General features: G+C 35.6%; 1 protein-coding gene across 1 annotated transcript in view; it reads right to left on the minus strand.

Moving 5' to 3' along the window:
- Positions 1-10,872, minus strand: part of SGCZ (sarcoglycan zeta) — a 125,333-nt gene extending 114,461 nt beyond the window's left edge. Inside the window, exon 1 of the mRNA XM_074227358.1 lies at positions 10,678-10,872. Coding sequence (XP_074083459.1) covers positions 10,678-10,872 — 195 coding nt within the window. The remainder of the gene's footprint in view (positions 1-10,677) is intronic.
- Between the last annotated feature and the right edge of the window lie 10,835 nt (positions 10,873-21,707).

The following is a 21,707-nucleotide window of genomic DNA, read 5'->3' on the forward strand; positions in this document are numbered from 1 at the left end:
TGGAAAGGAGTTTGGCAGAGACTTGGTATAGACTAACATCTTACTATACACTAAGAAAAGCTAATACCATTAAGCAGATAATAGTTTACCTATTAAACCTATAGAGAAGGAAAAGATTTATAAGCAAGCAAAAAATAGGGCATTATGAGATGGAAAAGGTATAATTTTTTTTGTGAGGCAGTGGGGTTAAGTGACTTGCTGAAGGTTAGACAGATAGGTAATTATTAAGTGTCTGAGGCTGGATTTGAACTCAGGGACTCCTGACTCTAGGGCTGGTGCTCTATCTATTGTGACACCTAGGTGCCCTTGAAAAGGTATAATTTTGCTTATATTAAGTCAAAAATTTTTGTACTAATGAAACCAATGCAAACAAGATTAGAAAGAAAACAAATTTTTATAGCAATTATTTTTGATAAGCACCTCATTCTCAAATACATAGAGAACTAAGTCAGATTTACAAGAATATAAGTCATTCCTCACTTGATAGACAGACAAAGGAAGGCAGTTTTCAGATGTAGAAATCAAAGCTATCTATCTATCTATCTATCTATCTATCTGTCTGTCTGTCTGTCTGTCTGTCTATCTGTCTATCTATCTATCTGTCTATCTATCTATATCTATCATCAAATAAAAATGCTCTAAATCACTAATTATTAGAGAAATACAAATGAAAATAGCTCTGAAGTACTACTCTACACCTGTCAGGCTAATATGAAAGAAAAGTAAAATGATCAATATTAGAGGGGATGTGGGAAAGGTGGACAGTAATGCCTGTTGTTGGAATTGTGAATTGATCTAATCATTCTGGAGAGTACTAGGGAATTATGTCTAAAAGGACACTCAAACTGTGCATTGCCTTTGAATTGGCAATACCATTACTAAGCATGTATTCCAAAAAGGAAAAAAAAGCAAAGGAAAGGACTTATTTGTACAGATATTCATAGCAGCTCTTTTTGTGGTGGCAAAGAATTGGAAATTGATAGGATGCCCATTATTTGGGGAATGGTTGAACAAGTTGTGGAAGATAATTGCAATGGAATACCATTAAACTATAAGAAATGATGAACAGGTTGATTTCAGAAAAAACCTGGAAAGAATTTTATGCACTGATGCAAAGTGAAGTGAGAAGAACAAAGAGTATCAGCAATAATCAACTGTTATTGTCTTAGCTATTCTCAGCTGTATAATGATCCAAGATAATTTCAAAGGATTCATGATGAAAAATGCTATCTGCATCTAGAACTGGAACTAATTGAGTTTGAATGCAGATCAAAGCACATAAATTTTCCCTTTTTTGAGTGTGTTTTATTTCCCTTTTAGTTGGTTTATTCTTTAACAACATAGTTAATATGGAAATATTTTACATGATTGCATATATATAACCAATATAAAACTGCTTGCCATTTTGGGCCTTAAGGAGGTGAGGAAGGGAGAGAAAAAAACTAGAATTCAAAATTTATAAAATGTTAAAATTGTCTTTACATATAATTGAAAAAATACTCTTCAAGTAAAATAAAGATATGTTAAAGAATCTCAGCAGGAAATAGTGAATTATGATTTGTAGGCTATGTTTTTTCTTCTTTTTTTGAAAAATTGAACATTATTTCTTTAGTCATATTTATGAAACATCTTCCTATATAACCCAGGAATGGTGGGAAAAGAATGTCATTGTCTCATGATTTATAAACATGCTAAATGTGAGAGAGGATAAAATACTGATTTTTTCCTAAAAGACACAATATAGTTCTCAGAGACACAGCTTATTTTTTCTCTTAAATTTTTTTTTTCACAAATCCATACAACACAGAAAAACCCCCAGAAATTGGATCCAATTTATCTATGAGATAAAAACAGAATAGGACAGAATGGCAGAGATTCAAGTCTAGTAATGGAGATTATTTTCCCTTCTTGGCAGATAATATATGTTTTAATTTTCTGTTATCTTTTATAGATTTGAGAAATTCATATCATTTCCTTTTCTCTAGTGTTTAATATGGAAAGCACTTTCATAGCATATGGAGAACACCTGTTCATTCATGACAACCACTTGGGGTTTGAGTTCTCATTTCTCAGGTGGTAAAAAGGAACAAGATCCCCAAATACTTTCCTTCACCATCACCTAGCAGAACCACTATTTTAAGTGTTAATTTTGTTTCCTTTTTTAAATCTTCAATTTTCTATTAACAATTAGACAAATTTAAGAAAAAGAAAAGGACAGATAGGTAGTGCAACAGATAGAATGCCAGACTTGGAGTCAGGAGGACTTCTCTTCCTGAGTTCAAATCTAGCCTCAGACACTTATTAACTGCATGACTCTGAGCGAGGCCCTTCACCCTCTTAGCTTCAATTCTTCATCTATAAAATGAGCTGGAGAAGGAAATAACAGACTATTCTGGGATCTTTACCAAAAAAACTCCTAATGGGGTCATGAAGCATAGAACATGACTAAATATAAAACATAAAATATAAATATAAGATATAAAATGTATATAATGTATGATATAAAAATATAACTAAATATAAAATATAAAATAACTAAAGTGAGGAAAAAAGAAAAAGAAAAATGTGACCTATCAGACAACAAAATACTAGACCTCACAAAATACCAGCATATATTGAGGCTGAGTGTGTTTCAGAGTGTAGGAACTGAGGTCAAGAACATCAAGGAAATCGATGAGACAAAGTGAAGGAAGAAGGCTCAGCAGGACTAGATTTCAAATGATACCACAAAGTGGCAATCATCAAAACAATTCAATATGGAATCAAAAATAGTGTCTGAACAATGGAATAGATCAAGTACACAATACACGGAAAGCAAATGAGCACAGAAGCTATTGTTTGATTAAACTAAAAATCCTGGCTGTTGGGATAAGAATTCATAATGTGACAAGAACTGTTGAGAAAATTGAAAATCAATCTACCTGAAAGTAAGCAGAGATGAACCTCTCCTGCCACATGCTAAGAGCTCAGAATGGGTGCATAATTCAGACATAAAGTTTGATACCATAAGCAAATTAGGGGAGCATGGGAAAATGACCTGTCAGATGAATGGATACGGGAAGAGTTTATTTATAGTAGTTCTTTGTGTGATGGCAAAGAATTGGAGAATAAATGAATTTCCATCAACTGTTATGGTGCATGAATGTGATGGAATACTACTGTGCCATATGAGATGATAAAGGCGATAGTCTCAGAAAAATTTGGAAAGAATGATATACATTGGGCAAAGTGAATTGAACAGAACTAGAAGAACAATGTATATAGTAACAATAATATTGCTATGATAATTAACTGGGAAAGATTTAGCAACTCTGAACAATAAATGATCTACAACAATTTTTTTCCTTTGGTTTTCGCAAGGCAATGGGGTTAAGTGACTTGCCCAAGGTCATACAGCCAGGTAATTATTAAGTGACTGAGGTTGGATTTGAAATCAGGTCCTTCTGATTACAGGACTGGTGCTCTATCCACTGCACCACCTATGTGCAACAATTCTAAAGGATTCATAATGAAGCATGCTATCCATCTTCAGATAAAGAAGTCATGTCTCAGGTTAGTGAAGTAGCACAGTGGATAGAGCACTAGTCCTGGAATCAGGAAAACCTGAGTACAAATCTGATCTCAGACAAATGATACTAACTGTGTGACCTTGGGCAAATCACTTATCACCACTGCCCTTCAGTCCTCCCAAAAAATTGATAACTCTAAGTATATTTTCTCTTTTTTTCCTGTGTTTTTCTTCATTAATTTATTTTTTTGCAGCCTAGTTAATGTCAGAACATGTTGTGCATGACTTCATATGAAAGACAGATATGGTATAACTTGTCTTCTCAATGGGTGGGAGAGAATTTGGAAAGAAATTTTTCAAAAGGTGGGAGAATAGTAATTAGACTTGTGAATTCATGGGGTCAAGAAACTTCTGAATGAAGAAATTGCCTGTTTAGACTGGTAATTTTCTGCAACTCAGACTTAGAAATTTGCTTAGACTAGTGAAAGGCTAAGTAGTCTGCTTAGGGTAATACAGTCAACATATGTCCAAGGTGGGACTTGAACCCAGGCCTTGCTGGATCTGAAATCACCTCTCAGTCTCAAGCCAAGACCATCGATGCCATCTTTTCTCCATGGCAGTCTGGATTCTGCTATTTAGGTAACTCAACTCAGACAGGTCAGCTTTGGCCTTGTCTTGGCAGGGCAAGCTACACACATACACAAGACACATGCATATGTATGCACACCAATATATGCTTGTATAACTGCAATTTTTTGGTATATATGACTCAACAACTGCTACCCCAGAATACACAATTGCTTTCATCAGAAAATATAATTGCTTTTCTGAGAACACTGGATTGAACTTGTACCCCAGACAAGGGGAAAGAGGCCATCCTTCTTATATCCACATATCATATACATGCCTTTATCCAAATGTTAGCAACACCTGAGCAGAAGCTTAATTTATATATGCTTTTATACGAGTCATGTTGCAAGGAGAGAGGGAAGGCATGTGATCTTTATTTGAATCTGGTTGATCGTTTTTTTTTAAAAAAAAATGCCTTAAAGAAAATGATGGCAGTGGTCTACGTCTTCTCCTGCTAGACTTCATTACCATCTCCCTATCAGTCTTCCCCCAGCATTCCCCCTCACCCTCCACATACATACTTTCTAGTTTGCCTTTAGCTCTAGTCTTGTTAGAATGGAAGGTCCTTGAGGGCAGGAGCTCTCTTGATTCCTTGCATTCACATTCCCACTGCTTAGTACAGTGCTCAGTAAACTGATTCTTGAATGACTTGACTTAAGGCCTGCTCAGCACCATTTTTGGTCTTCTACTGATATTATCAAGTTTATTATCCTCCTTCATAAGAGGCTGTGTATAGAATTGAAGATAGTGCTTTAGGTGGGGGTCTAAGGAAGAGGTCAGCCTATGGAAGTCCTATCACTTTCTTATTCTTGGGAGATAGGCCTTCCTGTTGTCTAATAATGCTCCATATATTTCCTGAATCCTGTACTTGTGAAGGTACCATAAGAATTAGCAGTAGTCATCTTCATTATCATCATCATCATCATCACATTTGGGAAGTATACTCCAGAAGATACTGTTAGTCATTCTTGAAGCTAGGTTTTCTTACTCTCCAGAAAACTTGAAGAGAGTAGAAAAGGAAGGGTGTGGGGGATATTCAAACCTTATCTACTGGCTAAAAATATATGCTACATCCCTAAAGATGGTAAAGCAGTTAACAGAAAATGAGCCTACTTGCTTCTCTATGTAACAGGAGAAAGTAGAACTAGGGGAAATGTCTAAATTCTCTATGAATGGATTTCTAGAATAACATACCTGGATACTGGGTGACTGAGGTGGGGTGTGCTTTGAGTGAGTCAATTTGAAGATATTGGGAGAAAGGATAGCAAAGTTCTTATCAGTTAAAATTTCATAGGAGAAACAGCCCAGGCAAAATAAAAAGCTCTCATGAAATTCTGAAGAGGCAAATAGAGACAAATCCACTGTGCAGAAAAAGGAGACATTGTGTAATAAGAATAATAACATAGACACAGGGCTGGCCATTCAACTTATATTTAAAATGGAGCTCAGTGCATTACTTAGGAAAGAACTCCCTATTTGAAAAAGGGATGAATTCCTGGGAAAACTAGGGGCCATGCACTGTCCTAAGCTTTGAAGATACAAAAAGAGGCAAAAGATACTATCTGACCTCAGGAAACATATGGATCTAATGGATAATCTAATGATCAATAAGAAATAGGTTAGGAAGAGAAGCAATCAATTGGGAAAAAGTAAAAGATTTTTGATAAGGATCTGATATCTAGGGTATATATGGAACTTATGAAAATACAGATCAAAAGCCATCAAGTAGTGAAAGGACATGAAGAAATAGTTCACTAAAAATTAATTGAAAACTATTAACAACCATGCAAAAATGTTCCATGTCATTAAAAAGAGAGAAATTCATATCAAATCAACTTTGGGTTTCACCTCACATTCAGCAAATTGGTAATGATGACAAAAATGGAAATAGTCAATTTTGCAGAGTTACAGACAAACAGGAATATTTATTATACATATTTGGTGGAAAAATGATTTGGTCCAGAATTTTGGAAAACAATATAGAATTAAGATAAGAAAGTATTTAAAAATTTTACTGAGAGATTCTATTTCTAGGCCTCTATAACAAAAAGGTCAATGATAAAAAGTAAGGCCCTATTTTCACCAAACTACTTATATAATTGCTTTTTTTGAGGGATGAGCAGTAAAGGATTTCAAATAAATAGATTCCCATTGATGGGAGAATGGTTAAACAAGTTGGGATAAAGGAATGGAATGAATAGAATATTCCTGTACTTTTCAGTATTGAAAAGTATGGGAAGACATGAGTTCATGCATAGTGAAGTAGGAAGGACCAGGAAAACACATCCATAATCATTCCAACAGCATGAATGGAGATAACAATAAAGCAACTGGCATTACATTTTATGATGTATTTTGGCTAAGTTTGTCCCCTCCCCACCAAATATTTTAAAATGTATTCAAATTTTCCCCTTTTTTGTAACTATGAATATGGACTTCTATATTTCATAACAGAATTTTTGGGTCAATTAATTTAGCTGAATTGTTCCTCTCCTCACCCCTGCTTCTTAATGATTTATTTTAAGTTATGGCCCTTTAGAGTGGGAAGAGAATAAAGTGGGAACTCACATAGGAAAAACAGAAAGATATCAATAGAATGGTTGAAAATATGTATATGAGGGGGTGGCTAGGTGGTGCAGTGGATAGAGCACTGGCCCTGGAGTCAGGAGTCCCTGAGTTCAAATACGACTTCAGACACAATAATTACCTAGCTGTGTGACCTTGGGCAAGCCACTTAACCATATTTGCCTTGCAAAAACCTAAAAAAAAAGAAAATATGTATATGAAATTTGGAAATAAGCAGTCAGCAGAGTGATGTGGCAGTGTCACATAGTCTTTTAAGAATATTGTCCAAGGGGCAGCTAGGTGGCGTAGTGGATAAAGCACCAGCCCTGGAGTCAGGAGTATACCTGGGTTCAAATCTGGTCTCAGACACTTAATAATTACCTAGCTGTGTGGCCTTAGGCAAGCCACTTAACCCTGTTTGCCTTGCAAAAAAAAAAAAAACAAACCTAAAAGAAAAAGAATATTGTCCAGTGCTAAAGATCAGAATGAAATGAGGGGAAGGTGGGGAAGGAACAACAAGGTAATGTAAAAAAAATGCTTTTGTGGGAAAAGAATCAGAAAAAAAAGTATCATTGCTTGGATAGGGAGAAAGAAGGGAAAGTCCTGAGCCACATGACTCAAAGTTGCCACTCAAGAATCCAAGCTTCAAAAGAGAAAAGGGGAAAAGACAAATGAGAAGAGGGAGAAGAGGAAGGGAAGAGAAAAAAAAGGTCTGGACAGGACTAGCCTCTTGGAGAGAAGTCTACTATAAGCATGGTCCTGGAGACAGAGGAATAGTAAGGACTAAGTTACAAGACAAGGGAGAAAAGACTTGCAATATTAACATGCTAATGTTTAGATGGTGATGGGAGCCTCTAGAAACTTTAATTTTATTTTCTTTCTTGAAAATATCCCAGGTGGGGGTGGCTAGGTGGCACAGTGGATAAAGCACTGGCCCTGGAGTCAGGAGTACCTGGGTTTAAATATGGTCTCAGACACTTAATAATTACCTAGCTGTGTGACCTTGAGCAAGCCACTTAACCCTGTTTGCCTTGCAAAAACCTAAAAAAAATATCCCAGGTCTTCATGTCATACCACCAGGCTATGTTATAACCCTGCAATTCTCTAAAAATGCTAGAGAATTTTCTGTTTAACAACCCAAGGTCATTTCCTTTCTGACTGAAGGGCAAACCACAGGGTGAAGCTGAGTCTGGAGGGATGGTCAGTCAATTCATGGGGGATGTTTGCTAGGAGCATTCAAATGATTTCTAGGAGCCAAAAACTAAGGTATTTGGCCCATGTTCATCTCTCATTCCTGTGAATTCTAGGCTACCTATAGTATATGGGACTCTTTATAGTTGGGAATGCTTTCCCTCTAGTCTATCCTTCATTCTAAAATAATTCTGAAATTACTTTTTTATAAATCACACTTATCTGGGCATTTAATATTTTCTTCCTGTAAAGAGAGGGACAATTTAATTTTCATACTCCTACCTCTTAACAAGAGTGCCATAGCTCAGTGTCATGCAAATCAAACCACCAAAACCACCAGAGCAGCAGTTTATAGATATAAACAAAATAATGACATAATTCATCAGAAGGAACAAACCAGAAGAATCGAGCTTGAGAATTTGAAGGAAATTCAGCCTGCTAGTATCAGATCTTAAACTATGCCATAGAGCAGAAATGATCAAAACAATTTGGTAGGGATTTTAAAAAGTAGAAAAACTGATCAGTGGAGGAGATTAGATACATAACCCAAATACAATCAGGCATAATAGTGTCGTGCTAGATTATCCCAAGAATACCAATGGCTGGCATGAGATTTCACTATAAAATCACAATGACTGGCAATGTTCGAGAGTAATCTGGCAGAAATTCAGTTTAGACAAACAACTTGAAACATATAACAAGAAACTTAGATATAGATAGCTATCGAATGTCATATCATACATATTGGAAGAGCAGTGATGGAGATAGCACTCATCACTTTGGATTAAGGGATAAAGAAGATTCTTAGAAAAATATTTTTAATGGCATAAAATTGAATTTTTTGAAGAAAAACCAATTCAGTTAAGCTGGAAAAAGGGAAATAGTAAAGTAGGGAAAACACATTTGCAGATATATTTGACAAGAATCTGATGCTCAAACTTCCTAGGGAATTGATTCAAATATATAAAAACATAAGCTCTTCACTAAGAGATAAAGTTAAAGGAGATAAACAGGCATTTCTCAAAAAATGAAAAACACAAAACCATTTCAACAGCCTTTTGTAGAATGCTCCAGATTAATAATAAGTGAAATGCAAGTTAAAACAACCATGACATTCACTCTTATAGTCATCAGACTGGAAGAGAGGACAAAGAATGAAAACGGTGATTACAGGAAGGGCTGCTAGAGAATAGGAATAACAATATGCAATTAGTGGAGCTATGAATCGGCTGAACCATTTTGGAAAGCAATTTGGAACAATACCCCCAAAGTTGTCAAACTGCACGAAGTCTCTGACCCAGTAATACCACTACCAGATGATGGAAGATAAGGATAAAAATGTACCAAAATATTTTTAGCCCCAGTTTTAATTGTAGTGAAAGAAAAGATGCTAAGGAGGTGCCCACAGGGAGATGACTCATCCAATTATGGCATATAAATGTAATGAACTATTATTATACTCTAAAAAATGATAAATGATGAAACACTCAGGGTAACCTGGAAGGACTTATATGGAGAGAGAGAGAGAGAGAGAGAGAGAGAGAGAGAGAGAGAGAGAGAGAAGCAGAACCGGAAGGATAATTTATTTAAATAAGTATGATATTTTAGAGGAAAAGAACTTTGAAAGACCTTAAATCTCTAATCAGTCAAGTAACTGGTAAAGACTGGAGCAGATTGATGAGGAAGCAAGATTTTCATATCTTGGCAAAAAGATTGTAGATAGCATGTTCAAAATGAATTATGTATTTTAAAATGTAAACAATGATGATATTTTTTTGTCTATATTTTTAGTTATAAGAGAGGGAAGTAGAGGATTTGAAGAGGGAAGTGAAAATGTAGTAACAGTGATACTTAAAAAAAGGAAAAGAGGATCAATGAAACACAAAACTAGAAGAAATGAGGAAAATGTAAAAGGGAATATAGACAATCAGGGATATATGGGCACTATTACCATGTTCAATTTAATATATTTTAAAAAACAAATTGCATGTAAAAATTCCCACAATTTCATATACAATCTTTTCTTTATGCTCTTCATTTGTGTACATGCTTATATTTATTGATATTTGACAAATTCATTAAAATTTTTATAGAAAAAATAGAATTACATAAGAAGAATCTTATAGAAATTGACCAAAAGTTAAGTGATTAGAACCCAAATTGTGTAGATACTAAACTTAATAAGGTGCACTGGTGGTCCAATGTAGCAGAGATTTTGGACAGACTTGGGAAGGGTCACAGACTAAAAATAGTTTATATCCTGGTTTATTTGTCAGTTGGTTTTTTTTTGCCTTGTTAAATTCTAGGAATTTAATGTATCAGCAAGTTATTATATATATATATATATATATATATATATATATATATATAATGCATATATACTATATAGGTAACATTTTGGGCAAATATTATTGTTTACAGTTTTAATGAAATTGATATTTTTTCTAAGTATAAAAAAGGTACCCAAAATATTTATCACCTCCTACATGCCTGTTTTGAACATTAAAAATTTAATATGTGCATATGTGATAAAGAAAACATAGTGATGGCTACACGTATTTTTAAAACCAAATAAAGTTTTGTTTTTTTACTTGAATAGAAGCCAGTGTCATAGTTCTATCATGAGGAAACACATCATCAACAAATAGTAACATCTAGAATAATCTTGGAATTCCATCATGCATGTGCAGAATTAAGATTGGAACTCCTGATGAAAACCAAAAGAACCAGTGGCATCGTCTTTGACCAAACACAGAGAGATGGAGGGCTGTGACTATACTTACCACAGTGAAGTTCATCACTTTCAATATCCATATGGTCATGGCTAAGTTAACAATTGCAGTAACCAGAAGCAGGAGGACAAAAAAGTATAAGCACCTCTTCCTCCATCCATAAATTCCAACTGGATAAAATTGAGGATTCTCCGTTCGGGGCAGGTGATTCTGCTGTGTTGCCAATATGTACTGTTCTCGTGTCATCTGTAAGGGTATAAATGATATCATCAGAAAATAAAATCCACAAAATGTTTCTTGTGATTTGAGTTAGAGTCCCTTTAAAGTGGGGCTCTGAACCAAATTCAGGCTGAGTGCAGGCCCCAGACATGGCTCCTGATGGATGTTGAAATCAATAAAAGTTAAAATGCTTGATACAAGTCACTGATTCTTACTATAAAGATTATTCAGTTAGTATCTAACACTTCCCCTTAAGGAATTACTATCACGGTAGCTTTGTAGAAATTCTCTTAATTGTTGATAGCAATTTGAGAAATCATATATAATTTCCAACTGCTGTTTTTGCTGCCACAAATATAAATTTGTTTTTGTTTTGCAAAGGCAATGGGATTAAAGACTTGACCAAGGTCACACAGCTAAGTAAGTATTAAATGATTGAGGTCACATTTGAACTCAGGTCCTTCTGACTCCAGGGCTGATACTTAGCTGCCTCTATCCCAAATATGTTTAGAGAGCTTTAAAGTGACTTAAAGATTGTTGAGTTGGAAGGGTCTAAGAGGTTGCCTAGAACAGTCTGGCTTTTCATTTACAATTGCAGAAGTTAAGACCCACAAAGGAAGCAGTTTTTTTAGAATCATTAGTCTACTCAATCTACTGATCTCTAGTTCAGTGCCCTTTCATCTTTACCACACTGTCTATACTGATCTTTGAGTCCTTTCCCCAATCATCACCTAAAATTTTCACCTTGTTGGCTATGGCAGAAGAACTAGCATATCACACTTTGCCTAGGGGTATCACTACTCATATTTGCTGGAGGTCTTGGTATTGGTTTACATTGTGTCCATTGTATAACAGTCTGTCTTCCATCCTATTGGTGCCAGGCATTAGGCTCATCAGGGAGCATATAGATAAGTAAAAACTAGCTCTCAAATGAAGAATTCATGACAATGTATTCTCTTATACATACTAAGATGTTAATACAAAGAATAAAACGAGCTCTCATGGAACTTCCCTTCCGGTAGGGAGACAATAAGCATATTCACAAATAGTTCCAGAATAAATATAAAGAGAATAAATTCAAGGTAGGTGAATATAAAATTCTTTGGTGGCAAGGATACTGAGAACTAAAGGGAAAATAAAACCTTTATGTAGGAGGTGGTGCTTGAGAAGGATCTCAAATGATGAGAAAGATTCTGAGGAACAAGCATTCCAAGAAAGAAGGTGAAGAATTTCTTAGAGCAGTAAGGTGAAACAGGCTACAATAAAATCATCCAAATATACAAGCAACATTGAGAAAAAAGGCATCTATACTTGTTCCCCATTTGTGCACATTATGAATAACAGTAGGATTTTTGTTGCTTTTGAAATCAAGATGAAAAAGGTGATAAAATATTAATAATAGACAAAATTGATATAGAACTTTTGTATGGTTTACAAATTACTTTACAATGCACTTTCTAAAGCTGAATTCTTCATAGATTTTTATTTGCATTTAAGTTTTGGTATCTCATTAAAAATAAAATCATTGGTGCCTTTTTAATTATAATGATAAAAAGGAATATAATGATCAAATTAAAAGAAAAATTTTTAAGTAGGAAGTAACTGGTTTGGATATTTCATATTCTGAAATGAGCAACTAAATCCATTATTTGATGCCTTGAAACTACATGGCAGGGGGCAGCTAGAAGGCAGTTGAAGTTCTGGGTCTGGTCTAGGATACTTACTAGCTGTGTGACCCTGGGCAAGTCACTTAAGTCTGTTTGCTTTATATGTGCTTCTTTTTATAGATGTTCCACATCTATAAAAAGTGCTGGAGAAGGATATAGAGAACTACTTTAGTTTTGCCATGAAATTCTCAAGTAGTCCCAAAGAGTGGAAATGACTGAAAAATGATTGAACAATAGCTACTTAGCACTTTAGATAGGACAACTCAAAAGAATAATTAATAGGTAAACTTTTTTCAACATATTCCATTTACCACCTTAAAAGACTGGTTCCTTTAACTATTGATGAAATGATTTTAAAAACTGAGTTCTTCATAATCAGAGTATCATTAATTTCTATTTTTTCTTTGACTCTTACTTCTGTAAATCTCAATTCTATGATCATTGTCATTGATTCCATCTCCATGATGATTCTTTCAACCATGGAGACAAAATGTGTGTCCAATAAATGCATCCGAGAAATGACTTAATTCTTAATGATATTTGTGGCACAGGCTGAGTGTTAATGAGTTCAATATTTGCGTTTTCATTTCTGTTTTTCAATTTTAACTTACCCTGGGAACAGGCTAAAAAGAGAAAGGTTGATCTGTGGAACATTTTAGGTACACAATTTAGAGAAAAAAGCCACAGTAAACAAAATTTTTGATAAACCCAAAGGTTCAATTTGCTAGAAGATGGACTCGTTATTTGAGCAAAAACCCCAATCAACAAACAAAAAGTTACTGAAATACTAGAAAGTTATTTGGGAGAAAATATTTAGTAGCAGTCTAACACCTCACTGTACTCACAAAATAAGCTCCAAATGAAAGAATAATCCAGACAGAAAAGATGACATCACGACTAGGTTACAAGAGTAAAGAAGACTTAGTCTTTGAACTGTTCAGATAGGAAATTGTTCACAACTCAAACAAAAGAGAAGAGAAGAGAGGATGATATAAAATCAATACTTTTGATTATATAAAAGTTTTTGCACAAATATATCTCATGCAGGTAAAATTAGTAGCAAAAACAAAAGGATAACAGAGAAAATCCTTTGCAGTGAGTTTCTCACATAAAGTTCTCTAAGATTTATAGAGAATAGGGGTGGCTAGGTGGAGTAATGGATAGAGCACTGGCCCTGGAGTCAGGAATACCTGAGTTCAAATCCAGCTTCAGACACTTAATAATTACTGTGTGGCCTTGGGCAAGACACTTAACCCAAATGCCTTGCAAAAACTAAAAAAAAAAGATTTCTAGAGAACTGATTCAAATGAATAAAACTAAGATTCATTCTCCAATAAATGGTCAAAAACTCCATTGTTTTCAAAGGAACAAATTTAATCTAAAAATTATGTTCTAAATGAAAATTTTTTTATTTAGTCATTTTCAGTTATGTTTGACTCTTTGTGACCCCATTTGGAATTTTCTCAGCAAAGATACTAGAGTGACCTGCCCTGGGTCCTGCATTAAGTGTCAAAGGACAGATTTGAAGTCAGGAAGATGAATCTTCTTGATTTGAGGGCCATTGTTCTATTCACTGCAGCACCAGCTGGCTGCCCATGTTTGTGGATGTAGAGACAGGCACACATATACACATGTATGTCTATATATACATTCATATATCTATATCTATATATGAATAGTTAAGAATAAGATTTTCAGGCAAAAATAAAGCACAAAGGATTCCTAAGAAAATTTAACTAAGAAAATCTATTTGATGAAACCAGTAGAAGAACCCTGGGTTTACAAGCCTTCTATCTACTCTATGAATTGCCATATCCTTAGTGACTGATCTGTGGCTATGTGTGGATGTTTTTAAAGAGATAAAATACATACTATTACAAAGGAAACAATTAGAGTGAAATGGAGCCCTCCTTACCTCCTTCTGTCTCAGCCTCTCCATTTTTGTATGAATATACAATGTAGGTGAATACATAATTTGTGCCTGTAAATGGACATCTATCAGTTTGCAACCTCCTGTGCTCTAAAGTATTAAAAAGTGACATTTAGATTTCATTTATTCATCTTCTTATGGGTGTTTCTCCCTGGTTGCAATAGCCTCTGCCTGTATAAGACTCAAGACTTGTGGTTCTGTACTCTTTCTCTCTAACTCACTTTGTCTCTGCCATCTTGTCCACTTCTTTGGACAACTAAAATGGACGGACATCCTCTGAATCTTATTTTCCATTAAGTTTCCAACTTCTAAAATAACAACAACTCACTTTTATGAAATACTTTGCAGTTCCCAAAGTGATTTCTTTCTATTTATGAACCTCTGAAACCTTATTTTTCCACCCCAAAGCTTCTGGAAGGTAATGAATGGTCAGCTTCCTCCAGCTCCAGAGACCATGCCAAGCATTTCTGTTATAATAATACTTGGGCTTATCTGTACTTCACTAGTGAATTGTTGTTCAGACGAGAGTAGGAAGTTCAATTTGCCAGTGTGCTAGCTAGAAATACAAGGAGTTTGCAGAGCAAATGAATGAATAAAAAATTACAAGGGAAAAAGGAATGATACATAATTAAGAATGAATAGAAAATGGAAAACAATTCATTTTCATCATTTAGTAGAAAATATTTGAAGTTTTTATAATAGAACTTATAATTTCATTGAGAGAGGATTTCTCATATTACAAATGAGGAAAGGCACCCCCCAAATAAAATGGGCACCTTCTCTTTACCTCAAGGTCTTAGAAACTTATATTCAGTCCTGAGAGGTTAAATGACTTATTACCCCTGATTCCCTGAAGGATTCTTGACTCCCCATCCTGCTAGCTAACTGTTCTTTATAAGGTATGTGTATGTATGTGTGAGAGACAGAGAGACAGAGAAAGAGAGAGAGAGAGAGAGAGAGAGAGAGAGAGAGAGAGAGAGAGAAAGAGAGAGAATACACATATGTATGTGTAAAGGGGGAAGTTGGAGATCTATAACTGGGATCAGAAATGAGATAAAAAATGCTATAAATAAACGGATGCTGGTCTTATTTGACTACATATGTATATAATGTTCATACATGTATACATATGTGTATATGTATATGAAAACTCTTTTTGAGTTCAATAAAAAGAAACACAATTTTCTCTGAAAAACCATGCATTCTCATTTTTTTTCACTTAAGTTAAGTGTTTTGACAAGAAGGAAAGACCTCTCTTAGATTGTTGGATTAAGATGATAAACCAATTTCATTCTTATCTAGATAAGGCAATGGCCTCCCTTAAGAATCTCCATCCCCAGGCAGGGATAACCCTTTTAAAGGGACTATTCTTCTTTTCACTGAAATTCTAAATGTCGATGTTAGGCAGGAAAGCTTTATCCCAATCTGGATTTCAACATAGGGAAAAGAAAGCCACCAGGACTGTAAGATTCAGCCTGAGGAGCTATCTACATCTCATCCTCTGCCTTGAAGTAATGAGAAATATGGAGATGGAGTTTCCAGAAAGTCTTTGACAAAGATAACTATAGAAGTAGAGCACACTACACACACACACACACACACACACACACACATCTATATATGCATATCTTATCAAGGTAGACCAAAACGATATCACAGTGTTAGAGACAAACCTCAGTGTACAACTGTGGCTGATGAGACCAATGAGTTGGGAATGTTCCATCACAAAATGGGCACAAATAATCTATATGAATACTCTAAACTTGGGCATTTCACATTTCCTTTGAGGTGCTTCAATTCTACCTAATTTATCACCCTTTGTGATGAGGGTATGCCATGCTAGGTACTTGCACAATCAATTCCAAAGTTCTTAAGAGAGACCTTTGGGGCAGATAGGTGTCACAGTGAATAGAACATCAGCCCTGGAATCAGGAGCATCTGAATTTAAATTTGACCTCAGACACTTAATAATAGCCTAGCTGTGTGACTTTGGGAAAGTCACTTAACCCCATTGCCTTAAATAAATAATTATTTTTAAAAAAAAGAGACCTTCGGAATGTTTCTGAACCACTTCTTCTGACCCCCTCTCCCCACCCCCCAGAACTTGCCCTGTGTGCATAAAATAGTCTTTTTGGTTAGCATACATCAGGCATGCATATGTTATATATACATACATCCATGTATCCATTCATCCATCTATCCATCCATTCACCCATCTACCCATCCACACATCCACCCATCCACCCATCCATCCACCCATCCATCTATTTATGTAAGTTATAGTGGGTCTCTTTTTATTAGTAGATTTTAACCAGTGATATCCTACTCAACTAAGCAGTATGATTAGTCATGCCTACCCAGCAAGGAGAGGGATGGATTTGGAGAAGCCCTGATCATCACTCCTGGGAATGGTGAATGGGAGAATATGGAGCACAGTGAGAACACTGTTCACCTCTGAAGAGGTATGAATTGGATTTTAGCATCTAGCCTGGAGGGAGAAAACAAAGGTTGGAGGAGAATAATTTCTTTCAGCATCCTCTCCTGGTGGGCCTACCTGCATGGCATAGGGATTGGGCAGGTGGGTGCACTAGATAAGAAGGCAGGACATCTCTTTGTATCTCCTCCTGTTGGGAAAAATTGGGAAAAGTGGATGGGATAACAGAAAACTCAGAGAGTTGTCCTAAAAAGCATCTGCAAAGTATTTTGCAAATCTTAACTGCATTAATATCAAATACTTCCTGGATTCCTGCTAAAGTCATTTATAAGTCTTCTGACATGGATGTATGCCTTCTCACAATAGCTCCCTATATTTTTAAGCTCTTCATATTTGTGGCATATAATCTCTTTTATCTATCCCTATTCAATTGCTTCCAAATTATTTTGCCTTTACCTATCTATTCACATTATTTCTTCTCACTAGAATGTAAGTTCCTTGAGGGCAAGGGCAAGGTGCATTTTTTTCCTTATAGTCCCAGAATAACACTTTGTATACAGTAGGAATTTACTATATGTTGTTGACTTGTTGAATGTTACTGTTGATGACTCAAGAAAAATTCTATAAAGTGGCATGAAACTCATTGGAAACAATGAAAGTTGGCCAGATCTTTCATAGTTGACTAAGGTCATATTTCCATTTCTAGGGGTTCGATTATCTGACTCTCCAAGTTTAGGAATATTTACCCCACTCTTTAAAAGATGCTCCAGAAGGTAACCAGAGCTGTTGGGCAGAAAGTGAGGTTGTATTTATAAAGCAGTTACATGGTGCTTGGTAGTGCTTTCCTTGACCTGAATTTTGGAAGTTTCCAAACAATTGGAACTTTCTGGGGAAAGAGGAAAATGATGTGATCAGGTTTTGTTTCAGAGCTATGAATTTAAAAGTTTTTGCAAGAACTTGCAGTACTGTTGTTCATTTTTATTGTGATTCTATTTGGGGCTTTCTTGGCAAAGAAGTGTCTGAGGCTTGATTTGAACTCAGGAAGATGAGTTTTCCTCCTTTCAAATCCAGTGTTCTATTTCTCTATCCACTGTGATTTGTGGTATACCAACAGATTAACTAGCCCTTAGTTCTCATAGGTTTCTTAACTTTCTCCACAGGGTGAGTACACTAACCAGCCCTCTTGTTCAGGCAGAATCTGTACTTGTTTTGCTTTGCTTCATACAAAAATTTGTTTGTTTGGGGGAAGGTGCTAGTTACCATTAGATTATAAACTTCTTGAAGGTAGGAACCATCTTTTGCCCTTCTGGGTATCCCCAGCACTAATCATAATCTTTATTGATGGATTTACTGCCATTCTGCTAGGAAGGTAGAATGATAAGTCCCTTCTCCTTCTCACATGTGTAAGTCCTCAAATATAAAATGGTGCTGGAAAATCTAAACTGGATTACCGCAGAAGCCCTTCACTTCTCTAACATTCCAAGACACCTAAACGGTCTAACCAATCAGATTTGTCATGCAAAGAGGGAAAAAGGAAAACAACAAAAGTTGAGACAGAAGCAGATCCAGTGAGGCAATGTGAGATTTCAACATGAAGTCAGCCTGTTGCCTATATATTTAGCTAAAATAAGAGGGAGTCCTATGAGCTATGAGTTCCATTACCAACAGGGCCTGGGATGATACCCAGTGGACAAATACATTTTGCTAAGAGAGATTACAGGCCCACAGAAAATGCAGATCTGAATGAGAGAACAGAGTAAGACAGAAAGAGAAAGAGCAGAAGAGGGAGAATCTGCAGGAACATATGGGGAAATTCATCTTCATTCCAGAAGTCAGACAGAAAATCTCAGTAAACTATATTTCTTATGTAACCCAGATGTTTGAATGAATTGGTGGAAGACATCAATAAAATTAGCTTCTAAGATACTCTTATAGTAAAAACTTCCTGCCTCACTGTCTAGAGTAGAGAATAACAGAATGATTTAGCTTCTATGGCTCAGATTGAAGGATTCTTAAGTGTCAAGTCTCTCACGATGGAGATCTACCAGATAGTGCCTGAGATCAAATCATACACTGGTTAGTCTGAAAGGTGCATTAGAAATCCTTCAAGCTGACCCAACCCCTAATATTGGTGCAGTGGATAGCATGCCTGCAAAAAATTAGGAAGACATCTTCCTGACTTCAAATCTGGATTCACTCTTACTAACCATGTGACCTTGTTTGTCTCAGTTTCCTCATATGAAGAATGAGCTGGAGAAGGAATTAGCAAACCACTTTAATATCCTTGCCAAGAAAATCCAAATGAGGTCACAAAGAATCAGACATGACTGAAAAATAAATGAATGACCAAAAACCCCCAAGTTTCAGATAAAGAAAACTGGGAATCAAAGACTATAAAGTTATAAAAATGATGATGATGAAAACTACTTTATTTTGTTTTTGTGGTTTTTTTTTTTAGTTTTTTGCAAGGGAAATGGGGTTAAGTGGCTTGCCCAAGGCCACACAGCTAGGCAATTATTAAGTGTCTGAGACCAGATTTGAACCCAGGTACTCCTGACTCCAGGGCCAGTGCTTTATCCACTGCACCACCTAGCCACCCCCTGAAAACTACTTTAAAATTCAATCCTTGTGCATGCCCTGATATAGATGAGCAAAGAAAAGGCCCTATAAATTTATGTACTAGAATCCACTGTGGCAGCCAGGAAGACGAGACAAAACCCCTGAAGCTCTGGTGACTTGGCCTTTGTAGAGAGCACTGATAAGGTTAGCTCTTTTCTCAGTGTACAAAAAGTCAAATCCATTTCAAATATACAGTCATGCAAAACTAAAAATTTGATCATTTGCATTATATTGAGGAAAAAAACCTTCAAGTAGGGGTTGTAGACTTGCCCTACCTGGAACCATTAAGATCAATTCCAAATGGTATTGACACACTATTTCCAGGAAGGATGGTATTCATTACAGAGTAAGAATAGGAAGAATAGGAGGGGGAGAGGGAATGAAGAAGGGAGGAAAGGGGTGCATTAGCCAGGGGTCAAAGGGGAAGAACTGAAACGGTAGGATTAGAGGTGATATTCTCCTTTCCTTCAGGACAAGTCAACAAGTATTTATAATTACCTAATTTGTGCTTGATGTTAGATCATTGCTCTGTGCTTAGTTTTGCTGAAATATTCCTCTTTTTTTGTATTTTATTCTTTATAAGCAGGGCTGGTTTTCTGAGTGTGCTATAGGAGGCTTCTTTTTAGAAATGCGAGTGGCATTAAAAAAACTATCAATACAATTTATTGAAATTCACCTATATCTTGAAACAGTTACATTTTGAATCAATTTTTGATTATACCTAATTTTATATTTGACTTTCCAATCCATGATTAATTCATAACTTCTTTTTTTTCTCTTAAAAAGCTATGATTCCCCCCCTTTTTGTTTTGTTTTGTGTTTTTGCAAGACAGTGGGGTTAAGTGACTTGCCCAAGGTCACACAGCTAGGCAATTATTAAGTGTCTGAGGTCACATTTGAACTCAGGTCCTGTTGACTCTAGGGTCAGTGCTCTATCCACGGTGCTACCTAACTACCCCTGATATCTCCCCCTTTTTTAAATCACTAAATCACTGTATTTTTTCCAATATCTTTCCACCTTCCATTTTAAGAAATCTATCCAGTTAATTAGAACAAATCAACCCTTGTCCACATCTAAAAATGTGTGTTCCCATTAGGTACTATTTTTCATAGCTTCTCTGGAAGTTGAAGGCATGTATTTTGCTCTTAGCCCTATCTTACTTTGATTTTCTCCACATCTAAATTCAATTTTATTTTCAGTTTCAAATTCTCATCTATCCCTTTACTGTTCCTGCCTACTGGGGAAGCTAAAAAATAAATCCATTTCAAATATATAGTCATGCAAAACAAATTTCTGCTTTAGCTTTGTTATACAAACAAGGTAAGAAAAAGAAAAAATGCTTCAAACCATCTTTTGCATCTATCAGTTCTCTCTCAGTGAAAGCATTTAATTGGAATTGTGGTCAGTCAATGTATTGATCAGTATTCCCAAGGATTTCATAGTTGATTTTGTTTACACTATTGCTGTTACTGTATGGGTTGTTCTGTTTCTGCTCACCTCACTTTGCATCAGTTTGCAGAGATCTTCCCATGCTTTCCTGAAACCTTGCATAATTTCTTCTAACACAAAAAACTTATACCACCTGCAAATACAACTTATTCAGATATTCTTCAATTGATGACTGTAGCCTTAGTTTCCAAATATTTACTTCTACAAGAAGAGCTATTATTAATATCTTTGTGCATATGAGTTGGATATTTTTCCCCTTTGATTTCTTTGGAGCATCATAATTTCAAGAGTCTTGCTCTGGTACTTACTACATTTGTGACTTAGAACAAGTCATTTCTCCTCCCCAGATTTTATATTTTTCCTCTATAAAATGAGGTCATGGAACTAAAATAATTTTATGGCCCCTGGCATATCAAAGTCAGATTATTTGTTCTAGTATAGTGCACCCAGTACCAACCTGAAGCTTGTAATATCAGTGGTCACATACATGTCAGATGATTAATGAACTGCGAATTCCAGAGATAAATAAGCCTGATGGTCAGATGCCAACCGGTGCAGTTATGTCTAGAGAGACATTCCTTTGTTTTCCTTAAGTAGGAATTTGATAGGTTAGGATGGGAAACAATGATTAGAGGACTTAGGTTGAATCTTAGTTGTGGAAGTTATGATTTACATGCCCTTGGACAGTTTTGCTCCGAGCTGACAGCCTAATAAATACCCATCACATATAATGAAATTGTAGGATAGTGAGATGAGGAGATC

This window comes from Macrotis lagotis, chromosome 3, assembly GCF_037893015.1.
Source record: "Macrotis lagotis isolate mMagLag1 chromosome 3, bilby.v1.9.chrom.fasta, whole genome shotgun sequence".
In the NCBI taxonomy this organism is placed as follows: Eukaryota; Metazoa; Chordata; class Mammalia; order Peramelemorphia; family Peramelidae; genus Macrotis; species Macrotis lagotis.